The following is a 20,497-nucleotide window of genomic DNA, read 5'->3' as shown; positions in this document are numbered from 1 at the left end:
GGGTATACACAAAGACTGTCCAAGGGGCATATGAATATTCAATGGCCGTTTGCACCATTTCGTAGCATTCTTTAAGCTATCCTTTTCCATCTATCCTTTCTCTTTACAACATAAAGAACACTTTTCATCTGGAACAAAGTTTACTGTGGTTCATTACTCAAGTGTTAAAAAACTTTCAAATGTCAAACAATGGGACAATGGAAAAAGCTCCTTTAAAGATTAGTAAAGGTGCCCTAATCCTACCTTGAGATGTTGTTTTTCTCTGTCAGACCTCTTAAAGTAAATAAATTTGATATGGGGTATTCTAGCTTGTTGGAGTGTTCTATGAAGGGTATGGCTACTAGATCATCCTTTCATTCATACACTAAAAAATACATATTGAACAAGTGTGACATGCTCATGGGCTCCTTCACATTCACATGGTTATGGGGTCAGTAAAAGACCACACATAAATGTATACACAGAATCTGAGGACCGTCTTCTCTGACTCTCTTCTTTTTGAGATTTATTTTCTTCACTTTTGGGGAGCTGTAGTTGGCCTAAATTCTGTCTTCTATTATTCAAGTCAGTAAAATTGAGAGTTTTCTATCAGAGTTTTACCTGTCCTGGAAAGGGATAAAACCATGGGAACTCTACTCACAACTATTTCCATTTTAAAGTCTCATCTTCTTTCTAGCATCTCCCTGTCTTGGTCTCTCTCCAGGATCTTCAGATAATTTCTTTTTCTATTTTGTTCAGGGTTTGTAGTTGTTATCTGTGAGAGGTTTTTGCCAGACAGGAGCTACTCAGCCATCACCATTTTATTTTTAATCAATTTTAGATAATGAACCACTGTAATATATACCCTGTAACATCACATGAAAATTATGGTAGTAGGGTAATCATATGGGAAATTTTAAATAAAACAATTTTCTTCAAAAAGTAGGTCTTATATGATTAGATATTACAGGATATGTAGCTCAATAACAGTCCATCTACATTTCAGGAGTAAACTTTTTCCCCCAGTTTATCTATTTAGTTGTAACACTTTTTTTTTTTTTTTTCTGAGCTACTTCCTGCCTTCATGATTTGTAGTTTATGTTAATGCCCTTCTGGTCTTGAGATAATGCTCAAATAAAATATTTAACAATATAGTTGCCTGTAAACATTGTAGTTAAATTTTGATAGTATACTTGCTTTCATTTTGTAACAATAGTTCACCTTTTTAAATTATTTACACTGCATGCAAATCATCCAGAACTTTTCAAAGCCTTTGAACTTATTACATGTAAAACCCATAAGCACTTTTTCTCATAAAGAAGACATGCAAAGCTTATTTGTCAGCTGAATTCAATTACATGTGACACTAAGAAGGATGCTTGCCATTGAAGTACTATTTATGTATGCAATTGAATATTTTTTCTACAATGACCATCTTTACATGGGGCTCATTTAAAAGCTTGTCCTTTTCTGCTCCCCTTATCATTTCAATTAAAAGAAAATAAGCTTTGTCTGAATCAAATACACTCAGAGTCCGTTCTCTCCATCCCTCCATCCCAAACTGTGTTTCCTCAGATGAAGAGCAATTACAGAGCAAAGAAACCTAAAAAAAAGATGGAAAGGGTCCCACTTCATGCGGTCATCACGTAAGTTTCGTTTTTCACCAGTCTGCCCTTGTCCATGAGAAAGAATTTGAGATTTTGATTCAGAAGCTGTGGTGTGGGGCTTGAGATTCTGCATTATTTATTTATTTATTTAAACATAATAATCTTTTAATTTTATTTTTTAGTTTTTTAAAGTTCTCCTTTCATTATAGATACAGAAGATATATATACACCATGGAATACCATGTAGACATAATAAAGAATGAGGTAATATCCTCTGCAGCAACATAAATGCTTCTGGAGGCCATTATCTTAATTAATGCAAGAACAGGAAACCAAGTATCACATGTTCTCTTTTATAAGTGAGAGTTAAACATTGATCACACAAGAACATAAACATGGAAACAACAGAGACTGGGGACTAGTAGAGGCAAGAGGGAGAGAGGAAGATGTGGGTTGGGAAACCAACTATTGGGTACTATGCTCACTACCTGGGTGACAGGACCTGTACCCCAAACCTCAACTCCATGCAAGATGCCCATGTAAAAGCCTACATGAGATTCTGCATCTCTAACTGCAGCCCAGGTGATGCTGATGCACACCACGTCTTGGAAGAATTTAGGGTTCAGAGAGGGCCTCCTCAGTACTTGTTGCAGTGAATTTACTGCAACTCCTGTTGTAAACTCCTGTTGCAGTAAACTCACAGTGCAATGAGAAACATCCTGACTTTGATTCACATATATTTTAAAACCTCATAAGGAGAATTACAGACCTTTTTGTCAAAATGCCAGTTCAGTTGATAAACTAAGGGACAAAAAGACCCTCATCTCACCTGGAAAACTGTCAACTTGTACTGTCTTTAAAGCCAGCTGAATGAAGTAGAAACCTCATCAGAAAGTCTAGCAGTAAGCAGCTATGTAGGAAAGGGCTGCAATCTTCCCTCAGAGGAATTTAAGGATGTAACATTTTCAATTAAAATTGAGTCTGTTGTGCAATCTTGAGATGATTCCTGATAAAGTCTCAGAGAAAATGAGTTTGACTTTCTGGAACTGTGTAGTTGTGATTTGGTGTGTTTAGGAAAAGAATTAAAAACAAACACTGGAGAACAAAGTCTCATTTGAGATAAATACAGTGGGAGATGATCCTGAAATTGGCAAAGGAAGCACTTTGGAAGTGTTAGGAAGACAATGCCAGAGCAAACAGAAGGTTAGGCTATACACAATTCTGATTAAAAAACAACACAACAACAACAACAAAGAAATGTGGTAGGGGAATAAAAGTTAACCACTTACTACTCTCAGGGTTTGTTCTCTATACGGTATAGTAAGAGTCTTATATCACCCTTCACTGGGGATTCTCAAGCCACCATTGATTAGCTGTATATTTTCAGACCACAGCTCTTGAGGTTATTTGTGATTTACAAGCCTCTACATATGTGTATTCTACTTTTATACTTAGTCCCTTTTAGAATCAAGCAGTGTTTTACAAATGCTCTGAGTTTCACACCTCCTGTGCTATATCACACAGAAATGAATAAGGTGCCACGGTTAGTAATTGACAGGTGATAAAGCCCTAATGATAAAGCTAACAATGATAATACAAATAATGATAGCTGATTTTTGAGAGTTGTGCGCCAGATGATGTTTTGTGGACTTTAGGAATATTGGCTTATTTTTCACAGACAGCTTTATGAGAAAGGTACTATTATGATCTCCATTAGGAAAGTAAGGCACGGTGAGGTTAAGTAATTTACTCAATATTAAAGATTAATCCGTTAAGTAGAAGAGCAAGGATTTAGATCCTGCAGTTCAGCAAGAACAATGATGCAATTTGGACTAATCCAGCTAAGCACAACAAGTATCAAATTCGAGTGTCACTTCACAACTTTCCAGCAATGATCCAACATACTCTAACAGAGTGTGCAAAACCTCTAGCATCTCAATTGGAAGCTCTTTGACAATAAAAACAAATATATAACAAATTCTGCACTAAATTCATGACAGCCTTCTCAAAGCAGGGGAAGCTAACTGCAGATTTTGAGATGAAGACTTGCTATGTAAAACATGTCACGAGATACCATTTTTAGTCACTGATTTCATGTGTAGTGGTACCACCAAGATCGGCCAAATGAAGGAAACTGGATAATGGGTATATGTTTATATCCACTTTAGGAAGAGATTCTCCTTCAAATTTGTATGAGAAAGCATCCAATTATAAATAATAACTTTAAAAAGGAATAAAGAAATCCTCTATACTTTTCTGCACCATGTGACCTTGGTTAAAAGATCATTTATTGATTTTGACATGCAAGTAAAGTGAAGTAGCATAAATGGCCAGGGTAGGATACTTCATTCCATTACCATATCTTGGCATTACTCTTTCTGCATTGTCCTTCAAATGCATCATACACTTTCATTCCCAATCTAGTTTTTTTCCATAAGCTACTGAAATAGATCATTTCAATCTGGTTTTATTTACCATTGACTACTCATCTCAAAAACTCTGCTATCGCGATTACCTCTCTCATATTTATATATTCTCCCTTGCACCAGCCTCCCTTGGACTGGGCAAGAGTCCAGTTTCCACCCTGGGTTTTGTCTTCTCTAGTGTCTTGGCTCTGAGCATCCATTCTAAGCTAATCTTCCTGCACCTACCTAAGAAGAAGCTCTGACATAGCCTGGTGGCTCAATTGTCCTGAAAAAATAAAGGTTAGAAGACATTCACGTTGCTTTCCAGAACTTGGAATTCATTTGACTTTACTTATATAAGAGGCTATAGAAAATATGACTAGATTGTTTCAGTTTCTGAAGTGCAAAGTGCTCAGGTTTCCAGTAAAAACTAATCTCTCTGCATTGTGCCTTTCAGACCCAGAAAAAAAAATTAGAGAGAAATTTATTTCTAAAAAAATGACAAATATCCTGCTAGCTTCGTTTAGATGCAGCAAGAACAATGCTTTTAATTCTGCCTCCTGACTTTCTACATGAAGATCATCGAACGAGCACATAGAACAAAAAAAAAAAAATAAAATAACATTTCAGATATTATGGAAATGAAATGCTCAAATGACACAAATAACAATGGGCAATTTTCACATCACTCAATAAACTGAGGATGTATTCAGCCCTTCTTTATGCCATGAGTTATTCTGAGTTTAACTTTTTTTAAAAAAAAGAACGTGGAAGGAATAAGATTCTCACCCTTGGCCGTTCAGGAGATAATATAACTTTCCAAAAACTACCCAGGGAAGAAACTTTTAAATGGGAAAAGGACCACAGATCCACAGAGATTCTCCACTGACAGTGAGGACAAGGCATTGTGTGTGTGTGTGTGTGTGTGCGCGTTTTCCTTACCCTCAACAAAATAATAACAACAACAAAAAATGCATAGAAATAGTGTGACAACATTTGGGATGAGGCAGCCTTCCTCTTCAAAAAATAACTTTTTAATATAGTCCCATGGGCATTGGTGAGGAAAATGATTGCTGATTCAGTGACCCTGAATTGGTCCAAAATGAAAACAAGCAAACAACAACAACAACAACAACAATAAACACACACAAAAAATTCACCCCTCTGTCTGTCTTTAGTTTGCTTAAGAACAAAGTGTCTTTAAAAATTTGTATTTTTTTTTTAAGAAAACATATGCCCGAGTACTGACAGATGACATGCTGATAGATACACTTTTCTTTATTTATGACTGTGGTTGTCGTTCTCATGTTAGTTGCAATTTCAATGAATATTTGTAGATTGACAATGTCCAATAACTTCTCTTTCCCCAATTTTTTTTGGCTGGTTTTCTTTCTTCCTTCCTCCCTTCTCCCTTCTCCCTTCTCCCTTCTCCCTTCCTCCTCCTCCTCCTCCTCTCCTTCTCCTTTTCCTTCTCCTTCTCCTTCTCCTTCTTCTTTTCCTTGTCTCTTCTATTCTTGGCTAGGGAGGACCTTAATCTAATGTATTCTGGAGTGTCAGTTTTTCAAGAAAAAAACAGTATTTAAAATAACTTATTTCAAGTAATTTTAAATATATGATTCTGCACGTGACTTAGTAATGTTCATGACATAAATCTCAGCCTTTGGATACTCTTTTGCCTGTACCTTTGGAAGTGAAGAATTCTATTCCTAGAAAAGATGGGTCTTGAAAATAGCAGTAAAATCTTTTCTAGTTCTTGTTTATCCCCTGTATAACGAAATCTATTACAATGGGGAAAACTGCTTTCATGATACCTGAATTTACAGTTTCAACTGTAATCTACTTTAATAATCTTTTGGATGGTAAAAGATACTCAAGAATTGGACTTCTATGAATGCATTTATGGCAGAATATGCATTTTCAAGGTGAAATACAATACAAATTTCACCATGTGTGTCTCTCTTGGTGGTGGCACATCACCAGTTTTAAGGATGAACAATGTATAAAACATGTCTCCTTGAGAATTATTTCCTTCCCTTTCTTCAACTGACTTTCCCATGCCTAGAGACGGGAACCCTATGTTGCTTGTATAGGGAGGGTTAGATAAGAGATCTGACAGCACTCTCACTGGAAAACAATGACTGTGTTATTTTAACACTGAGAAAGTACTAAAAACAAATAGCCTAATTTATTTCCTCTGGGCGAAGTGTATGCTTCACCATTTACAGACATGAAATAAGTTTTGTCATTGTAGTTATTTTGTTTTAGTCTATGCTATTTATATGTATTTGAGGAGGGACATATGTTTCCAAATTTTCTCTTACGGAAGAAGCAGACATTTGAAAATATGCAAGAGGCACAGTGTGTTCTCACATACGATATTGTCCCATTGATCATTGTAACTGGCTTGTTTTCGGTGGCTTGTTTTCATTTTGTCTAACTTCAGAGGGAAATGGACACTTTTAGGCATATAGAGAAAAATGTCCAAATTTTTTGCCTCTTTGTTTTCTGTGGAAAAATTACAGTTTGAAATAGATAAAAATGTGACCAAACCCCATATGTGTGGTTGCAAAACTCACAAAGCTATTTCCAAGTAAGACTTGGCTCATTGCGAGGGATTACATTTTTGGTGGTCAATAAGTACTTGACTGATTGGATAAAATTCTATTTTTAAAATGTTTTATCATTTTTTCTTAGGAAGTTCGTTCTTGCATAGCTAAAAACATCAAGTCTGTTAGGTTAAAAATACACTGATTGGAAGAACCAGGTGCTACTCATGCCATAAAGATAAGCTACTTTCCTTTCTTTCAAACTTACTTTAAGAATGCCTAATGTGTTTGGGTGAATCAATCTCACTCCTCCACACCCAGAAGAAAGTTTCCTGTTAATTTCTCTGGCTTCCTGAAACTCACACTCATATTCTCCTAGGAAATCAGGTGCATAGTGGCAGAGCCAGGTCCCTAGACACCTGCTTATGGGGTTTATTAAAGGTTACTAGACAACAGAGGAGCTGCAGGGCATACGTGGTTTGACTTAGTGGTGACTGGGGGACAGCCTATGTGCTGTGGCTGGCAGAGCCCCTGGGCAGGTCCACCCCTAAAAGGCCTATGAAAGTGGAAACACCTAGCAATGGCAATGAATGAGACTGCCAAGAGCAATTAATAGAGTAAGAGATTTGTTGGAAAAGTCAAGGACAGAGACCTAGGGAGTTAGTCATAAGGCGAGAGTTGACAGCAACCTTGTGAGCAATCACTTGCAATATTAGGCCCTTGGGGGTTTTGAAAAGCTGTATGCTTCTCTGGGCTCCAGGACAACCACTGGGAAGTGAGTAGAGCAGTTTTTATTATTCTCATTTGATGCATAAAGCTACATGGTTTCTATAATTCAGTAGCAAACTCAGAAAAATCCTGAATTTTGACTATTACAGGAAGATAGGTTGAACAAGATCTCGCAGTGGATAAGAAGTCCCTTTTACATTTATAGGTGGGAGACAGGGAGACATGGGTGTGAGACTCCCAAAAGACGAGGAGAAAGAGTCTATTCAAGAATTTATGATACTTCGCAATGTGACTGAGCATGCTCTCAGATCAATGTGGTTGATTATTCAAAAACTGAAGCCTCATTTCTTGGCCTACTACAGTTTCCACTCTTAATGGGAAATGGAGAGCCACAATGTGACTGTTCGCTGCAGAGAGATTCTTAGTTAATTGCTTCTACCTCTGTTTTCATCTCAGTGGGGGTCAGCTTCCCTAATTAACTGTAGCAGGCATGTCTGGTTACGGGCAGCCATCACTTTGGAATGGCTGAGCCCGTTTCATTAAGAAGACATCTTTCTAGGGCAATAAATAAAGACAATCAAGAGCACCAAGTGGTAAAGAAGAGAGAGGTTGGCTCCTGTGTGAGACAGGGCTGGGTTTGAATCCCATCTTTAAGTACTCATGGTTCGGAGGACACTTGCTCTCACCGAGCCTCAGTTTCCCCAGCTTTAAAAATGGGGATAATTCCACCCGTTGCTGGGATATTGCATAGATTAAATCAATTGACATTAAAAAGGAAAATTCATCAAGATAAAGACATTTGGTCACATTATTCTGCAGGTAAGATGGGACTTTGTCTCTGATAACAGATGCCATGGTTTTAAAAGATAGATTATAATGTCTCTCTGCATATATTCATACTGCAAAAATTATTAACACTGTGGAGCCATTAGAAGCCAAATTAAGCTGCTTTCCCATGCCATGCCACTGTTACACAGGATGCATGCTCTGGGCAGATTTCACACATTTTAGTTATTGGGTTGGCAGAATTGTCAAATGCCAGTTTTGAAAGATGAGGCTATCTACAGATGCTTGCATAACACAGTTAAGCAGAGAAACAAAAATGAAAATATCCCTTGGCCCTTCACTGCGAGCTAGATAGCTTCTATTTGTGCTTCCAGATGCACTTTCTATCCTGCTCCCAGTACCCTGGGCCCACAGAAATAAATCTATACATCTCTAACAGGGCTGCCTTGCCCTCTGGTTTCTGGTTGAGCTCAGCTATGGGGACCCTCAGTAGAGACTGGAAGATGAGAGTGAGTGAACAAGGGATATTGATTTCTCCACTTCCTTTTGTGGGGTTGCCACAGGCTGGCTGTGTCCTAAGACAGAAGTCCTCAGTTTCCGTAGGGCCTCCTTTACCGCACCACCTCTCTGTCTTCAGGTTCATACACCTTTCCCTCCACTTGTCCATTCAGACCTGGGGTGGTAACAGTCCCCACTGTCACTAGATTCCAGCGTATTGTCTCCACATTTGCATTAGGATAAAACATATGGGTTCATCAATTTTGCAGAACAAAAATTATCAAATATTGGTAATTTCATACTCAATCTAATAAACAGTTACATCATTAAACTGTTTTGAATCATTCAATTAAAGTACAGTCCATTAACAAGTAAGGAAAATACTCGTTAAAATTAAGGAAAGCAGGTTTGCAAAGAAGACAGCTGAGAAGCACTTGGAGATTTTTTGGGATGAAAATATTTACTGAGAGCAAAATAACTATTAAATAATAGAAGCTGTAATTGTAAATTATTTAAACACTGGATTGATAAATAAAAATTTCTGTAAAGTAAATGGTTACTTGGTATCACAGCACCAAAGTGATTTGCTTTTTAAAAAATTAATCTGGCATATTTGGAAACCTAATCAAGCAGTTTGGTATAAATGAGCCCTCACTGATTTACAGAGATATATCTGATAATGCAAAGGAAAGAACAAAAACTGACAGTAAGGAGACCTTAATTTGAGTGCCTGCTCCCCGCTCCAATCAGTTATATGATTTGAGGAAAATTGCTTTGCCTTTTTGTCATCAAGTTTCTGATCTGTAAAATGAGGAGTCAGGGATAAATAACCTCCAAAATCCCTTTTAGTTCTGGTTTTTGTTAGTTTGTAATACCAGGGACTGATATCAATGAAAAAGCAGAGCCTCAAGGTGCTACTCCTCTGTCCTCCCCTGACAGTTTTTTTGCTTCATTCAGTAGTTGGCTGATGATTTTCAAACTTGGCGGCACAGAAGAAATATCCAGGGTATATCCCTCGGCCCCACCTCATACCTACTGACTCTCTAGTATCACAGGGACAGTAGCTATTTCATATTTACGAAATCTCCTCCGTTGATTCTGAAGTGCAGCCAGGATTGGAAATCACTGTGAAAAACACTAACTTGGGTATAAAGAGAGAAGACTGATGACAAATACGGGTTATTCTGAACAACTCTCAGGACAATTCTGGTAGAAGAAATCCAGAATGGTTCTGAGTAATGGAGCTAAATGATTTCAGCTCTCCTGTTCTCTGTAGTACTCAGAAAGAGGACAGTCACCATATTTGCTTGTTGCAATCGTGCATGTGGGCATGAGTTTCAGAGATGTTATGTCCTATTGCCCTAACTTTTGGATTTCCTGTGTCATTATAAACCTTTTCCAAAGCATAACGACACAAAACGTGATCATATTTGTATGATTCATTAGCATAAGGGAATAGCTACTCATAGTGGAGATGACTGGGCCAAGCCCAGCTTAGCATCAGAATGAAGAGGGGATCAATATCTAGGCACACCTGTAACCACTTGTGGCACACTAGGATCACTAGGAAGCATTGCCTGAGTGTACCTAGTATCATCTATGTTCACAAGATGTGCTCAATACATTTGTCATAGATGTTAATAAATTATTGGTCAGTCTTAGTAATGCATGGTTTGGGTTGGGTACAGTGGCTCATGCCTATAATCCCAGCACTTTGGGAGGCCAAGGCGGGCAGATCACAAGGTCAGGAGTTCAAGACCAGCCTGGCCAATATAGTGAAACCCTGTCTCTACTAAAAATACAAAAAAATTAGCCGGCATGGTGTCGCATGCCTGTAATCCCAGCTACTCAGGAGGCTGAGGCAGAAGAATTGCTTGAACCCGGGAGGCAGAGTTTGCAGTGAGCCAAGATCCCACCACTGCACTCCAGCCTGGATGACAGAGAGAGACCCTGTCTAAAAAAAAAAAAAAAAAATAAATAAATAAATAAAAAAAAAATTTATGGTTTGTTGTATGATTCTTATCTGCTTATGATTCAATTATTTTTTTTTCTTTACTATAGCTTGTAATAATTTCTTCCAGAAACTACATAGAAATGACATGCCTCACAAAATGCAAAACTCGACTGTGGAAGGAAATATGATTACATATGTAAACAGCTGTTTAAGTCCAACATGAACACCGTGTTCACTATTTACAGGTACTATATCCTTTAAAATAAAAGTAAAAACAAAACTATGCATTACTTACCGGGTCCCTTCGCACGAGCTCTCCATTGGGTACTACTTCAACCAGGTGGATGATGATAATCATAGAATTCAGAATATAAGTAAGAAACATGTTCTTGTGCAGGGTTACCCTTTGGCAGCCAAGGCTCCTGGAAGAAAAAGTAACATAAAGCATTGACCAGTGCCAAAATATTAGAGTACCTGGAAAAAAACATTTTGGTAATATTTTTCATATTTTCTTTAAAAAAAAGATGAAAGAACATATAGAAAAAAGTAAGGCTGGTCTCCTTTTTCAGATTTATTACCACTTTTCTGCCTGATTTTAAAAAACACGTTTCCAATCATAGCAGCTCATAGTTTTTAGTCCTCAGGGTGACTTCATACAATAACTGAAAGAGTGGGTGATAAAATCTCTTTTAATTATAACAAATGTTGTAAAATTAGTTAGCAGAAGGACTCTTAGATTAGAAACTATTAGGGTTTGCAGTGTGCTTCAAATGAAAAGCCTACTGTTCATTGTTGCAACCAGGAAGAAAATATGTGGCCACTGGGGTCACAGAGCATGAAGTGAGAACCAAGGTTGCCTGTGACAAGGTACCGAATCTGTGTCCTTGAGTCACTGTATACACGTCCTTCACATCTCCTGGCATCCTCCTCTTCCATTATTTCTGTTACTATCTTCTTATATCTTATATTCCAACTAGAATCATCACTGTAGTTCCTCTTTTCCAACCCTCCTGATGGTGGAGCTCAGACACAGGCAGAGAATTCTTAATAGGTGCAAATGAAATGTCATTATGAGGCATATTGTGATTTGGATCCAATGAGAGCTGTCTAAGTGCTGCTGTTTCTTGGCAGAGTCATTCCCCACCTTTTGGGTATTAAGCAATTTGTTGGGCTTTTATTTTTTTCTCCTCCAGTTCATCAACTTGTACATATGTGTTGGTGTGAATGTTCACATAAACAAACATTAATTTGAATATCCTATTTTCAGTTTTTGATGTAATAGAGAGAGCCTACATCATGACTATAACAGAATTGCAGTGATTATTCTAGACAAATGAAAATCTTACATTTATCATATTTGATAAGGCAAAAAATATTAGCATAACGTCATTTGCCATGTGAAAGCTTAAAACATGCAGTTAATGATGCCAATGACTCATAACACTAACTATTCCTAAAAATATCTTCATGGAATAAAGTTAGAAATGAAGAATTTTGAAAAGGAAATTCTGAGGAAAAATGAAATACAAAAATGGTCTGGGTTTACTTATAATGCCTTCCTATAGTTCCAATTCAAAGGAAAAATAGTTGTCAATTATCCGTAGCAAAAAGCAAATTTAAGTAATAAAGGCAGCTGTTAGGGCATATTTTAACTATGATAGCTACAGTTTTCAACTTTTTGGGAAGGATAAACAATAACTCATAAATAAATAATATTTTTAAGAATTTAACTTGTTGAACAGGGATAGGATGTAGAATTTACATCCATGAAGCAGGCTCTGATAAAGACTTAGATTTAGAAAAGAGCTTTCTCTTACACACACGCTTCTATGGACTACTCTATTCAGCAGTGCGGAAGTCTGTTAAATAAATCAAACCCAACTGGTTTTATAAAGCACTAAAGGTAGGTTACAAATTTAAATTTAAACAAAAATATTACTTATGTGAAACCTCATGCTCGTTTATACTGCATAAACTTCCATCTTGTGACTGCTGCAATCAGCACAGTCGAATCTGTGACCTGCCATCTTTCATAGTCACAAGAGCAATTTATAATTCTCACTGGCGGTTAGTTATAGAATTCATTGTTTAATTCAGCCTAGCTTAGGCCAATGATAATTGACATTATCTAGACCTAAAGAGTATGAATGAATGTATCATACAGCGATGGTATTCTTACACCTGGTTTTCTTTTGACTGGGGAGAGCTCAATAATCTTCTGTTGTACATTAGCTTAAATGAATTCATTAACTTAATTCTCCTGTATAAACCCAAGCCACCCTGAATAAAATATACTTCCTCCACCTCCAGCTTACTCTCTTGTGTGCCTGCTTTACTTTTCTTCTTAACACTTATCACCTCCTGACACAGTATATGTTTATTTATTGCCTGTTATTCTCTCCTTTCCTCCTACTAAAATGAAAGTGCTAAAGGAATTTATTTTATACACCTAGAACACTGTCTGACACATCATTGGGCTTAATCCTCATTTTTTTAAAATTTAAAAATATATTTAAGAAATATGTTCTGTTTTGAGCTTTGACCACTAAGCAATTTTCTAATACACCAATGAATTACATTAAATGCTAGATGATTTCCTACTTTATACTTCATACCATACTGAACATTTGCCAGATTCTTCAGTTTCATATTAACTAGCTAATATGGAACATTATCCTGTTGTTCAACACTAGTTAAAAATAAATATATCATACAGCATACATACATACAAACAGTATATTGTATATAGATACATACAGTATATATAAAGAGTACTGTATATTTCTATATAAAAGCATACAGTTTTTTCACTGGAAACACAGAGAAAATGATAGTTTATAACTAGATAAACTGCTAGTCTCCAAAGGAGAAGTATGACTAATACGTGAGTTTCTGGTTTTTGAAAGTTTTAATATAATTTTTGCTCATTGAGTTTTAAAATTTTTATGATACTAACTTGACAACATTTACAGCCATCTTTTTGAAGTGAGTCGAAGGTACTGCAAATTTTTCAAAATTCATTCAGTAATCCAAAATATATGATTGTCTACTCATTATGATCCAGACCTGGTAGATATCAGGAATAAAATGGAGGACAAACAGGCACTCTTGCCTTTAGGGCCCTTATATACTATGCCATTTTTTATTTACTTTTATTGTGATAATTGTTCTGAGGAAGAGAATTAATTGAACTTAACATTAAAAATCCTCAGTACAAATATGTCACTTAAATGAACATGAGAGAAGCTGACAACATTTTTTGTCAGATCTGAGATGTCTTAGGTAGAAATAGCACCGATTTACTATATTCTATTCCCTTGATTAAAAAAATCCAGACATGTAGATGGACAGAACATTGCTTATTATTTGAGTGACGGGAAACCATAAGTACCACAAATTCTCCAGTAGTAGGAGGTTGAGACAACATAATTTACTTCTACAACATAATCTACCAATCAAGGTGTCATTCAAATGTGAGGAAGAGATAATGATTTACTTGAGTATGAATCTCAAGATGTCACATTTTAAGGCTAAAGCAAAAAGTCATTTTCATGGTTATAGTTTATCTGGTGTAAATCTTTCACATTTGTTTCAAGCTATTAGTACCCTATGTGTGTGTGAGTGTGTACTTTTTGGGAGCTTGTAGTTGTATGAGATGGCATTTGATATTGGTCTTGAGTTTTGTCGATTGTGTAAATCAGTTTGCTATCACAGGGTGAGGAACAGCAGTATTTTCTCTTATATATCTCATATATAAGACCGTGTGATTATAGTCACATTCAAAGCAAACGAAGAAAGTAGCAAAAAGAAAACAAGTAAAAGTTGTTGTGAAGTTCCTGGTGCATGGGAAAATATGAATTAGGGATAATTTCTGTAATTGGTACAAGCCCAAGTCATATCTTCTAGTGTAACTTTTCGTTTTCATTTACCTAAGGATCATATGTTATTCATGATAGCATGAGAACTGAAAAGAAAACTCCTGGGAAAATTCAAATGCAATATATTATATATCTTCACTATTTGACAAGAGACTTTACGCCTGTTGATTTAGCACGAAATCCTTATCGCTAATAAATTCTCTTTCAATCAAAATTCTTGCTTTTCCTATTACCGCTATTCTATGGCTAAAGAATATGCCATGGTATGATCAACAGTTATCTTTGGTGTCTGTCCTGCCAGTGGTGGGTTGGAAGAAAGGAGGCCATTTTTGATACCATTGATTTCATGGTTTCCTTGGAGCAACAGGAAGGCAGCCAGAGATGTATAATGGTGAATACCACACAAGATAAAGATTCATATATCCACCCAATATGTAGAGGTGACATAGGAAAAAAGAATAGTAAGTAGTAGAGGAATCAGTCTTCCCTCAGTATGTCCCACTGGAAGCCACGTTTGTTGACCTCCATGATTACCTATATATGCTTTTGGTCAATGTGGCCAATGTAATGTAATATAGACAATAAAATGAAGAGACTGCCTGTTTTCCAACCTATATTTCTATCAACTTTCAGGCAAGAATAATATTTAAAATACCAATCAGAAAGACATGGATAATAATCAGTCAAAATAAATGCTAATGAATGGTCTGTTATGCTTTTCATGAGGTAATACAATGAGAGGCTTACATATTTAGGATTATTCCACAGAAAAGCAAATTGATAAATTGTAATTGAAATTTATGGATAGGTGAATTTATTGGAAATTTGCTGAAAATGGTCAAGAACCAATCTCAAATAAATGTCCATTTATGTGTCTTTCCCAAACCAGTCTTCCCTAAGGGCATCGTCATTTTAGCTCTCTTGTTGACACTTACTATTGGAATCTAGCAGTAAGAGATCTTGCTGAACTCATTTGATGTTTATATTTAATCCCTTTCCATATTATCATTCCAATTTTTTCTGTGAAGATTTTAAGCTAAATACCATCCTAATAATGCTGTCTTCTATCTGTAACCGGTTTACCAGAAATGACCTGCATATCATCTTGAATATTATTTAAACTTTTGAACAGTTAAGATTTTTAATGCTGACTTTTCTATGAATTAAACCTGAGAAACCGTTTTTTCTGCATTTTCTCTTTCTCTATGGAGAAGGTATAGAAGATCAATTTTCTTCTATTAAAATGAAGACTTTATATACATTTATATATTAATTTTCCAACAGCACAAGGAGCATGATCTCTATTTGCTTTAAGTTTACATAGTTCTGCCTTTTACCTTCCCCTGCATGCTCAGAATAAAATTACATTAAGATTAAAGGCATACTTTAATAAACTAATTCTGAGTAATATCCCAAGATTTTAGTGAGGTATTGGCAGTTCCAAAGCCTCTTGTATGGTCGGTGACTTTAAATTTCTCTGCAGGCCTCCTAGGCCTGCTCATTTCAGGAAGACAGCTGCAGGGTTCCTCCTTTTTATAAGGTACATTTGAGAAGTTCTGAGGGCTTTACAGTGAGATTTCAATGGAATGATTATGAATGGGGCATCAACTTTCAGAATTGGAGCTGGGTAACTTTTCACTCTGGTTTCCTGAAAGTTTTATGAAACTGTTTGGAGTCTGCAAAATTACTCAACCCTGGGAATATAGAATTAAGCAAGGGAGTGATGATATTTTTTGCTCAGGTTGCACACAGATGATGCCACTTAAGTGCATAAATTATGAAACTTTCTATTGTAATGTGCAGTGAAGATCTTAAAGATGATGTAGAGTATTTGAAAATAAATTCTGGAAAAAGTTTGCTAATTCACAAATAAATTCCAGTGATACATCAGTATTATTTTCTACTTCCACAATCACTTTTAATGTTTCTGAAATTCAAATATAAAAAACATTAAAGGGTCAGGATCGAACTTAAATTTTAAGAAAACAGAAGCGCTTTATATTTTTAGTTTGGGTAAGGTTTAAGATATGGTTGAAAACAAGTGTAAACATTTTATATAGCTTTTATTGGTTTGAATATTTGGCATCTCAACATATGTGCTTTTGGTATGTCATTTGTTTCTAGTTGTGTCTGCTCTGAAGAACCAGCTATTTCAGTTCATTTCTTCTCATTATTAGGCTCAGATGATACATCAATAAGACTTGTTTTTCTTCCTCAGATTTAAGTTGCTGTTTAGTTGGTTCTTAGAACTGAGAGACAGTAGGGCAAAGTTGGGTGCTTTCTAGACAATCTGTCCTCACACTCTCTCAAGGGTTTGATCAGAATCATTTTGCTTTGGGACTAACTGGAGTTGAGAAATATTCTACTTTGCCCATGTGCTGCACTTTAACACACCCATCTTCAGTAGCTTAATATAGAAATGATCATTGAAAAAAAATTCTTAATTTCTTTACTGATTTGGCTTTCACATTTCCTCACTTATTTAAGTTACTGGAGAAAAAAGGAATTAAGATCTATAATGCCTTTGACATTATTACCTTTAAAGTCCTAACTACAATTAGTTGCATGATTACAAATTTGGGAAATTTTTCTTTCAATTTTTTTATGATTATATTTAAAAAACTTAAAAAATATGCTTTAGTGGCATATTTTAAAATAAAATTTGTTTGAGAACCATGATGATATATTTATTTGCCATAATGAAGTGCAACTGAAAAATGAAGACATTCCAAGATTAGTCATGTTGTGTTAATACTGTATTCTGATCATCATCGAAAATATTCTTCTATTCTAATTTGAGTAATTAATAATTCATGTCGTTTTGTTTTGTTTTTCAGCCTTTCTTCTGTTAAACCATTTGTGGAAGGAGCTCATTGTCTGTTTGCTTATGTTATCATTTGCTATCCAGTTAAAAATTACTATTCACTTCTATTGCTTAGTCAATATAAGAATCTTGACTAAGATACAGACAAAGATTGAAAAATGATGAAGGAAAAAATAGTAATTGTACTAAGGAAGTATTCACAGGTGATTATTCTCCCCTTGGTTTAATTTTCCTTAGTACTATCCTGACAATGTTTTAACAAAAATCAAATTAAGATTCTATTATTCTATGTTTTAAATTTATTTTTTGAGGTAAAGTGTAAATGTATAATTTACCATCTTTGCCATTTTAAGTATATAGTTCAGGGGTGATAAATATATACATATTCTTCTCCCCCCCATTCTATATGTGAATCACTGTACATTTAGTCACATACCACATTTTTTAAGTGTGGATGATTGTTTGTCATCTGAGTCTGCAAAAGGGCTTTTCTTTATGATTTCTATGATACCATCATGACTATTATTACTACCAATAATAATAATAATGATATCAAACACATATTTCACTTATGTGTCAGACATGAATCCAAGCACCTTACATGTATTCTTTCATTTTTATCTAATTTACTTCAGTTTCTAACATATTTACTGAACTGTGATGTGTCTAGAAAAAAATACACATGTGGCTTACTCTGAATCTACATTTGAGAATATACTTCAGAAAGCCAGCCTAGGACAATGTTATGAGTGCTTTGTTTTCACTAAGGTTTGTTGTGATGAAAGCATACATAACAGTTTCTTTTTCTTTTGAGGCGGAGTCTAGCTCTATGGCCCGGGCTGGAGTGCAGTGGCCGGATCTCCGCTCACTGCAAGCTCCGCCTCCCGGGTTCACGCCATTCTCCCGCCTCAGCCTCCCGAGTAGCTGGGACTACAGGCGCCTGCCACCTCGCCTGGCTAGTTTTTTGTATTTTTTAGTAGAGACGGGGTTTCACCATGTTAGCCAGAATGGTCTCGATCTCCTGACCTCGTGATCCGCCCACCTCGGCCTCCCACATAACAGTTTCTAACTTAAATGTGCCATTACCTGTAAAGATCTTATTTTATATTCATGTAAGATGACAAGATAATTTAAAGTATTCAAGTTTTCCTTGTGTATTTTCTCATATTTTGCTTTCTAGTATAATTGTGCACCATAAAACCTAAAGACAAGCATTATTAAATTAGGCTTTGTAGAAACATGCTCTGATGTGCTTGTTTATTCCTTAGTCTTACATATGCTAGCAAGAAATAATTAGGCAGGGTATATGTGGATTTGTGGCTATGGTCGCCGAAAATTAGAGTGGAAGTAAAAGAAGGTGGAGAATCCTCTCCTCTACCCTTAATGGTAACTTATCCATGGTAAATGGAACTTTTACCATGTTACAACAGTGTACTTATGGGCTCACAGGACTGTCTTACTCTGGGAAGCCTCAAGGCATAGTGCTTTTGAAAATGATATAAATTTATCCCCTTCTCCCCAAAGATAGGATTAAAAGCATATTTAAATTCATTTCATTTTTCTTGCTACTTCATGACTCCTAACGTTGCATGTCGCTTGTAATTTGCTGAAGACCCTTCCACACCTCCACTCTTGCAGAATTCACCATTTATTTCAATAACTTAAAGGAGGAAATAAAGAGCAGATGCTGTAAGTGTACTTACTTGAAAAACACGAAAATCCCCAGGGAAATCACTAAGGTGAAAATTGACAAAGAATGACCCACGATAGCCAAATAGTACAGAACATATGCATTCTGGAACCACAAAAAGTAAAAACAAACAAACACAAAATGAATGAATGATTCATCAGAGAGAAAATCATTTCTTTTTCTAAACATATGTAAATCAACAAATGTTTTCCTCCTTTTAAAAAACTGCTACAATTATAACAAATATTTCAGACAATTAAATTATTTTTTATCTTTACTCATGGTATAAAAATAAATTGTCATTTTCAAAGAATAAAGTTCCTTGAGATGAAGTTCCTCATTCAAAAATATATTTCAGAAGTAGCTTTAAATTCAATAAAACTTATTATCCCTAAGCCCAGTAAGCAATCCTGGTAGTTTTAAACTTTTGGAATCTTTTAGACAGTGGATACGTAATTCTATACCACAGACCTGGCAAAATAGCAACCAACTTTCCAAGCTGTCCTGACTCTCAGCATATACAGAGGGTGCGGAGAGTATGGTGGCGGGTTGCTGTGCCTTTGTTTAAAATGATATCATTAGTATTTAGTTGGTTGAAGCTGCAAACTTTCCCCTTGGCAGCCATTTGAGAATTCTTTTTTTTCATAATCATGGTTGATTTTATTTATTCTCCCACAATGTTATGTTGACTTGGAAGAATGTCCTTCTCATGAAATGTATAATGTCATAGCATCTTTTTTTCCTAGTCATCACAATCTTTCCTTTCCTTATAATATAATTTTATCACAGAGAAAACAGCGATTGATCTAGTCACCCATCTCTCTCTCTGTCTTCTCTGTCTCTCTGTTTCTCTTTGTCTGTTTCTATGTTTCTGGTCTCTCTCTCCCTTTCATTCACTCTATTTTGACACTAGTTTTTGCATTTTGTACTATTTAGCCAATTTCATCAACTGTAATTGAAGTAGACTTGAATCTATTATAACTAGGGATTTTATTTTCACTTGTTTTTCTTGGTGGAGCATAATTTGTATATTATTTTGTAGTTGTACCTTAATCTCTTGACTTTTGGTCTTAAGTTCCTTCCACAGTTTGTTGGGTCTTGGTATGAATGCAAATGTAGTGTAGATAGAATGAATAACTTCTATGAAGTTCTTTGATTTCCTGGAATAAATGTGGGATTTATATAGCCTTGAATATTTTGATTTTTGTCAATTTCCTCAGGAAGAGTCTGGGATTGAAGCACTAATTTAGCTAAAATGCACCCAAACTGTTCAGAGCCCTTTCTTGGTTATGGGCATTATTGCTGTCCTGAAATGAACATTCCTTTTCTAGGCCTTAGAATTTCAAAATGGACTAATTAGCTTCTCCTAAGTTGTGCCTGTTGCATCATTTGACCAGGCATTCCATATTTTGGGGGCATTTTCATTGTTGATACCACTCTCTTAATAGCACATTTTACTCTTACAGGAAATGTTAATAAAGTTAGAATAGTAGGTTTATAATTGGAGCTGATAAAATCTTCAGATAGCTTTCTTGGGAGGGATTTAGGAATCTTACACACACACACACACACACACACACACACACACACACACACACACA

General features: G+C 35.8%; 1 protein-coding gene across 3 annotated transcripts in view; it reads right to left on the bottom strand.

Moving 5' to 3' along the window:
* Nucleotides 1-20,497, bottom strand: part of CALCR (calcitonin receptor) — a 152,080-nt gene that overhangs the window by 23,032 nt on the left and 108,551 nt on the right. For all 3 annotated transcript variants that reach the window (XM_023226693.3, XM_023226694.2, XM_023226695.2), the window contains 2 exons: nucleotides 18,910-19,001; nucleotides 10,800-10,926 (listed from right to left, as the gene is read on the bottom strand). In XM_023226693.3, the coding sequence (XP_023082461.2) occupies nucleotides 10,800-10,926; nucleotides 18,910-19,001 (219 nt within the window). The remainder of the gene's footprint in view (nucleotides 1-10,799; nucleotides 10,927-18,909; nucleotides 19,002-20,497) is intronic.

Source organism: Piliocolobus tephrosceles, chromosome 8 (genome assembly GCF_002776525.5).
Source record: "Piliocolobus tephrosceles isolate RC106 chromosome 8, ASM277652v3, whole genome shotgun sequence".
Classification (NCBI taxonomy): domain Eukaryota; kingdom Metazoa; phylum Chordata; class Mammalia; order Primates; family Cercopithecidae; genus Piliocolobus; species Piliocolobus tephrosceles.
This window is presented reverse-complemented; position numbering and strand designations above follow the sequence as displayed.